The sequence below is a fragment of the Engraulis encrasicolus genome, chromosome 7, assembly GCF_034702125.1.
Source record: "Engraulis encrasicolus isolate BLACKSEA-1 chromosome 7, IST_EnEncr_1.0, whole genome shotgun sequence".
In the NCBI taxonomy this organism is placed as follows: domain Eukaryota; kingdom Metazoa; phylum Chordata; class Actinopteri; order Clupeiformes; family Engraulidae; genus Engraulis; species Engraulis encrasicolus.
In genome coordinates this window covers 29,037,107-29,044,606 of record NC_085863.1, presented here as the reverse complement: position 1 = coordinate 29,044,606, position 7,500 = coordinate 29,037,107, and the positions used below count along the sequence as shown (strand labels likewise).

General features: G+C 46.7%; 1 protein-coding gene across 5 annotated transcripts in view; it reads left to right on the top strand.

The window, feature by feature from the left end:
* Window positions 1–7,500, top strand: part of dacha (dachshund a) — a 287,023-nt gene that overhangs the window by 210,823 nt on the left and 68,700 nt on the right. For 4 of the 5 annotated variants that reach the window (XM_063203225.1, XM_063203224.1, XM_063203223.1 and 1 more), the window contains 2 exons: window positions 4,250–4,405; window positions 7,239–7,414. In XM_063203225.1, coding sequence (XP_063059295.1) covers window positions 4,250–4,405; window positions 7,239–7,414 — 332 coding nt within the window. The remainder of the gene's footprint in view (window positions 1–4,249; window positions 4,406–7,238; window positions 7,415–7,500) is intronic. The other variant, XM_063203226.1, reaches the window with a different exon arrangement.

Here is a 7,500-nt window from a genome sequence, read left to right as displayed (position 1 = left end):
TAATGCGCACACTCTCTCTCTCTCTCGCTCGCTCGCTCTCTCGACGCTTCTCTCTTTTTCTCTTTTTTCCCTACTTTCTGCCCATCTCTCTCTCACTCACTCACTTTTTTTTCCTCACCTGAGATTGCATCTATCAATTTCGGTCTGTTCCCACTCATCCTAACAGGTTCCCACTGTATCTATCTACACCTCTCTCTCTCTCTCTCTCTCTCTCTCTCTCTCTCTCTCTCTCTCTCTCTCTCTCTCTCCCGTTGCCTCCTCATCTATCCATCTCTCTCTCCTTTCCGCGGCTGGCAGCGTCATTGGCTAATTACTACTCCGGCCAGCTCGTGAGGAGGCTTTGGACCGGGCCCAAATGGGCCATCAGTGCAGCAGCAGCAGCAGCAGCAGCACCAGCTCTGCAGCAGGTTCAGTGTAGCAGCGGCACCAACTGAATCGGGCCATCCGAACCGGGCCCAGTGCCGTCTGCTCTGATATATGGTCTCTGACACGAAGGCTCAGTTTAGCAGAGGTGCGTTCCAACTCCGGCCAACGGAACCGGGCCGGCTCCCACTCTGATATATGGCGCCTGACGTGCGTGTACAGTAAGTACGAGGTACAGAGGTTCTGTTGCTCTTTGGTTTTTATTCACCACACGAGGTCAAGCTCTTGAGTTATGGGACGTCCAATAAAACACCCTAAATGACATCCAAAGTGTTGGCTTTTCGCTTTTTCTTCCGCTCACTTTTTCTTTATATTCAGCCCTGTCTTTTCTTTTTTTTGTCATGCCTGGTCTATTTGTAGAAAATCAGAGAGCAGTATGCAAGTAGTCGTGTGTTTGAGTATGTATCAATAACTTCTGTGTGTATAGACTGTTAATAATTCCAAACCAGTTAAGTGTAAAAAGGTAAGATGCCCTACTCAGTAGGCTACTGCCTTAAGTTTGTATGTTAACTCAACTTGAGGCTGACCTCAACTCGAGCTGGGCAACTTGCTTTTTATGTTTAACTGTCTGCAATGTTTTACAATGTATTCAGTCCTAAACTATGATTAAAGCTTACCAGGAACAATTTTCCTAGAGGCCTACGGGACTCTATGTAGGTAGGGTTGTGTAGCTTAGCTGTATAGGATTTCAAGAACTTCTAAGTCCTCTACATTAAAACATGGTTAGGGCTAACCACATTGTGATGATTTTTGTTTGACTCCTACATGAGTCTGTGTTGGTAGGGCTGTGTAGTTGAGCTGTGTGTAGGATTAGGCATGCACAAGCACAAATAATGCATTCATCGCTAAGAGACTATTCAGGGCTTATGGAGTTTTAATGTGACCGTCAGGGAGTGATTTCTTTACATACACAGACACACACTCATGCACACGGACACACAGACACACTTACACAATGTCAATCTTTCTCACACTTACACACACACACACACACACACACACACACACGCACACACGCACACACGCACACACGCGAGTGTGCGCGCGGACACACACACACACACACACACACACACACACACACACACACACACACACACACACACACACACACAGAATTGGTCAAATTTCCACTTAACATATTCATGCACTCTCCAAAGTACCTTTAGTGCATTGTTTTGTTTTCGTATACCTGTGCCAAAATGAGTTTAGTATGCAAACACTCACATACACACACAGAAACACACACAGAAACACACACACACTCACACGCACACAGACACATGCACAGCGCGCACGCACGCACACGCACACACACACACACACACACACACACACACACACACACACACACACACACACACACACACACACACACACACAAACACACAAACACACAAGCAATCATTAATCACACACTCTCATACAAACACATTTCACACACTCATACAAGCATATTGCGCGTGCACACGCACACACACACACACACACACACACACACACACACACACACACACACACACACACACACACACACACACACACACACACACACACACACACACACAAACACACCTCCAGCAGGGTCTCAGGTGCTGGGCTCCATCATTAGTTTAGCTGCCTGTTTTTTTCCTCTCATTCAAACAGCTCCCCGATGAGCGGAGCGGGATTCTACATAGGAAGAATTTAATTCGCATTATTATTAAAAGAATCACTCACCGCAATCTGTTGCAAAAACACCATCTGTTACGGCACTCTCAGGACCTCTCTTGCTTATTAAGCAGAATTATACAATGATTTCGATTCCTCCTCCTCCTCCGGTTTGGAAAATCTCTCTCTCCTTCTCTCTCCTTCTCTCTGTCTCTCTCTGTCTCTCTCTCTCTCTCTCTCTCTCTCTCTCTCTCTCTCTCTCTCTCTCTCTCTCTCTCTCTCTCTCTCTCTCTGTCATTCTCTCTCTCTCCTTTTCTCTCTCTCTCTCTCTCTCTGTCTCTCGCTCTACCACCCCTCCAACCCCCAAAAACCCTCCACTTCTCTATTGCTCCTGCAACCACCAAACCCCCCCCCCCCCCCCTCCCTCATCACTCCGCCTCCCCCCAACCCGCTGCGGTTCTATTTAAGTCAACCCCCCAACACTCCACCACCATCATCATCCAACAGCATCCACCACAACCACCTCCTCTCCTCTCCTCTCCTCTCCTCTCCTCTCCTCTCCTCTCCACTGCTCTCGTCTCCTGCACTCTCCTCTCCTCTCCTCTCCTCTCCTCTCCCCTCCTCTCCTCTCCACTGCTCTCCTCTCCTCTCCCCTCCTCTCCTCCTCCTCTCCAAACCTTCCTCTTTCTCCTCTCTCCATTGCATTCTGTGTTATTGATTTATTTATGTATATGAGGCACTGTGGCCCAAGTGAGGTTGACTGGAGTGGGTTTTAACCCTTTGCGGCGCGCACAGAAAACATGCTGATGATGTTTCTCTGCCTTGTAAAACAGGCGCGTTGAGGCTTCAGAATGGTGTACTGCACTGTATGTATGCTGGGGCTGAGTGGGTTTTGGAGACCAGAGGAAATGTGCATTTTTTTGAAATATCTTGTGGAAAATCTTGGATCTTGGAAAATTACACATGTTTTGCCTTGTGCATAATAGACTTCTGTTTATCATAATTGACCCCCATATGGTACGGTACACCATGTTGTGATGAGGACTTCGCTGCCATTTTGTTGATGCCACGATGAGCATAGACATGAGGACAAATCTTGACTGAGAGTGGATCCTCTGTTATCAGTTGGACTGGATATTTTGAGCAGATATCTAGTGTCAGTGTTACTGTAGTTCAGGCCAGGCCATGGTGATCAAGTGCTTGATCAGGTGCTCTACATGTAGATCAGCTGATGAACTCTCCTCTCACTTTTTTATCCAAAGCGACATACAGATATCATGGGTTATTGGTTACAGTCCCTGGAGCAATGTGGGGTTAGGTGCCTTGCTCAAGGGCACTTCAGCCATGGATGGAGGTGTAGGGAGAGGTCTGTTTACAACTCTAGCTGTTTGCTTCTTCACCACCCACCACGCCTTTGTAATGTTGCTATTCTACTTTACTACTACTCTACTACTCTGCTCTGTTCATGGGGGGATTGTTTGCTCTCCTCATCCTAAAGTGGGTGAGCATTCCATATGCTGCTGCTGTGGCTGTCCCCTGAATCTCTGCTTCCATTGGTGCACATGGAAAACCAGGAGACTCCTCTGATCAGAGCCATACCTCCAAGTCTAATTCTTAACTACTGTATTTAATAAAGAAATTGCATTCAGAATTTCTTGACTTGTGTTTCTCGACTTTAATGGCCTGACTGAACTACTTTTTTACTGTACAGTACATACATCTTAAATACAGCATCTCTACTCTATTCTACTCCACTCTTCTCTGCTTTACTCTACCGCTTCTGTTAAAATCATGGTCATTTACCAGCTATGCTCAGACGTGTTTTTTGTCAATTGTGTAAAAAAATGTATAGATGTCCATACATTTTTGTCTTGGTGTCATATTCATGTTGGTGTCAGATAGATGAAGAACTATCAGCATTTCACTGGACTCTAAAAAGTGTATTACTTTCAGAACTTTGAATAAGAGTTAGACGAGTTCACCCATAGAACTTAGAATGAACTGTCCTTTGTTCCAAGACGTGATACCTGGAGCAACCCTAGCTTCTCCTGTACCACAGTTCCATCACATCCCACAGCCACCCACCAAAAACATCCCCCACCTGTCCTCCACATCCACACCCTCACCCACACACTCACTCCCTGCTCTCCCTGGTGTCTTGTCTTCCCCTCCCCAGGCGGCAGTGAGTCCTCCTGGGACAAGGAGAAGCTGCAGTCCCCCCCTTCCTCTGGAGCCGGGCAGCATGGGCTGGGGCCCGCCGGCCTGGCTGCCCAGCACGGCCTCTCCGGCTCACACCTTAGCTCCCTGCAGCAGAACCACCTGCTAGCCAACCGTGAGTCCACTCACCTCTCCCTCTCCCTCTCCCTCTCCCTCTCCCTCTCCGGGCCTTCCCTGTCAGCATCTCCTACCTCTCCTTCATTCATTAGTCTTTGTCATCCATCTTCCATCTTTGTTCTTTACACTTTTCTCTCTCACTTTCTCTCTCTCTCTCTCTCTCTCTCTCTCTCTCTCTCTCTCTCTCTCTCTCTCTCTCTCGTTCTGTGTGTGTATCTCTGTCTATCTGTCTGTCTGTCTGTCTGTCTGTCTGTCTGTCTGTCTGTCTCTCTCTCTCTCTTCTCTCTCTCTCTCTCTCTCTCTCTCTCTCTCTCTCTCTCTCTCTCTCTCTCTCTCTCTCTCTCTCTCTCTCTCTCTCTCTCTCTCTCTCTCTCTCTCTCTCTCTCTCTCTCTCACTCTCGCTATATCTCTATCTCATGGCCTGTCCAGTTCTCACCTTGGCTCCCTGCAACAGAACCACCTGCTGTCCAACTGGGAGTCCATTCCCTCTCCAGGGCCTCAAGTCCTGCCCTCCCTCTCCACCTTTCCCACCTCTCCTTCATCCTTTATCACATGCCCTTCATCTTCCTTCCTTCCTCCTTTAGCCTTGTCAGTCAGTCATGCAGGCTCACCCATTCGCACATTCCTTCCACACTCTCACTCACACGTTCTGTTCTGTGACTTTTAAACTCTTTGCTTTTTCTCATCACTCACTTCCTCGACGCTTAAACGCTGTGTTGCTTATGCAAACTCTCCCCTTTTTTGCCAACAGCGATAGACAAAATGGATTCATTAGTCACTATCCAGTGCCACATATTCCAAATAACTTTGTTTTACCTGTCCAATTCCAATAATTCCAATTCCAATAATTCCAATAATTCCAATTCCAATAAAACCAAATCATTTGGAATATGTGGAACAGTTTTCCCATCACTGTTGGCTATGTGTCGTGGGCCATGAGGGTCTCCTAGCTCTCTGGCCTCTCCTTTCCCTCTCTTCCTTATTCACTTATCCTCTTGCTCTCTTTCATGCTCTGTTGATCTTTTCCTTGACGTTTTCGCAACTGCTCAGTCGCTGGCTCGATGGCTTTCTTATTTGCAAATACACTTGCTCACTAACTCACTGACTCACTGACTGACTCACTCACTCACTCACTCACTCACTCACTCACTCACTCGCTCGCTCACTCACTCACTCACTCACTCACTCACTCACTCACTCACTCACTCACTCACTCACTCACTCACTCACTCACTCACTCACTCACTCACTCACTCACTCACTCACTCACTCAAATACTGTACTCACTCCCTCAATTCCTAAAGACACACCTAAAGACGCTCTTCTATTCTGTTTGTCTGTTTCCCTTCCATACCCTGGCTGGCCATAATTCCCACAGCCCCCACACTTCTTAACCTCCGTCTCTGTCTCATTCTGAAGTCCTCAACCCCACTAACCTCAACCCACTCAATCACTCACTCACTCACTCATTCGATCACAGACTCCCCATTCCAACCTCTTTCGTTTATTCACCAACTCTCTCACTCCAGCCTTCCCCTCGTCTCTTCCTTAAACCGCTTCTACTCGTTCATTTTGCTCTTGCTCTTCTTCCCTTCTTCTCTTCCTAACAACCCGGTACTGTTGACCTCCCTTTGCTGCCCGCTTCTCTTCTACTCACATCCCTTCATCACTCACCCCTCCCTCTCTCAACCCTCATCTCTCCTCCCTCTCTCCACCCTCATCTCTCCTCCCTCTCTCTTCCCTTCTCTCACTTTTTTTTCATCCAGGTCTCCCACCTGCTGTCTCTTCTCTAACACTCCAGTTTTGTTTCTTTCTTCATTTCTTTCTTTTTCTCTCTTTCATCTTCTACTCTATTCCCTTTGCTATTCATTCAAAATGTCACCACTGAAGTTGACTCTCCGAGAAGGCTTTACTTTAGGTCTAGTAGCACGCCTAGAATGAAGAAGAAGAAAAAAGAGGCATCTTCTGTTATTCGGTGAATACATTTTAAATTGAAAATGAATCCCAGTGCAGGCAAGAATACAAGACTTTGCTAAATGGTATGAGCAATCAGCCTGGTAATGGAATGCTTTTCATTTCCTTTCACATTATTACGTAGTTATGCAAATCACTTGTTAAACAGTAAATATGTTTGTGTTTCCGTAGCGACCATTAGTAAAGACGCTCTCGTTTCTGAGGCTAATACAGCGTATTCACTCAGTACAGATTGCATTGGTGGAAATTGCATCAAAAAACATCTACAGCTGTAAAATTGAGTCATTTACAAATCAAATCAATTTCATGGCCACATTCACTTCCTCATTAGTGAACGCAGTAGCGATTAGATCGTCTCAATTTGATGAGAATTATTTTTTTCTGTGATTTGTATGTGATTGCGCAATTTCCATGTTTGTATATTAAAATGTTTTTTTCTCTCTCTTCTTTCTTCCCTCCTCTCTCTCTCTCTCTCTCTCTCTCTCTCTCTCTCTCTCTCTCTCTCTCTCTCTCTCCCTAACTATATCTATCCTGGTCTTTTTCTTTATCACTTCATCTTCACTCCATCTTTTTTCCTATTCATTATCCTCCTCTGCTTTCTCTCTCTCTCTTTCTCTCATCTTCTTGTTCTCTCTATCTCTCCCTCTCTCCCTCTCTTCCTCTCTTTGTACTTATTTATATCTGCCCCATCTCTTTCTCTATCTCTATCACTCAATCACTATCATTTCACTCCCTTGCTCTCTCTCTCTCTCGCTCCCTCTCTCTCTCTCTCTCTCTCTCTCTCTCTCTCTCTCTCTCTCTCTCTCTCTCTCTCTCTCTCTCTCTCTCCCTCCTCTTCTCTCCTCTCCATCCCCCAGGTCTGGATCTGCCCTTCATGATGATGCCCCACCCCCTGCTGCCCGTCAGTCTGCCCCCAGCCTCGGTTGCCATGGCGATGAACCAGATGAACCACCTCAACACCATCGCCAACATGGCGGCCGCCGCTCAGATGCACAGCCCCCTCTCCCGCAACACCGGAGCATCTGTCATCAAGGTAAGAGGAGGCACACACACACACACACACACACACACACACACACACACACACACACACACACACACACACACACACACACACAC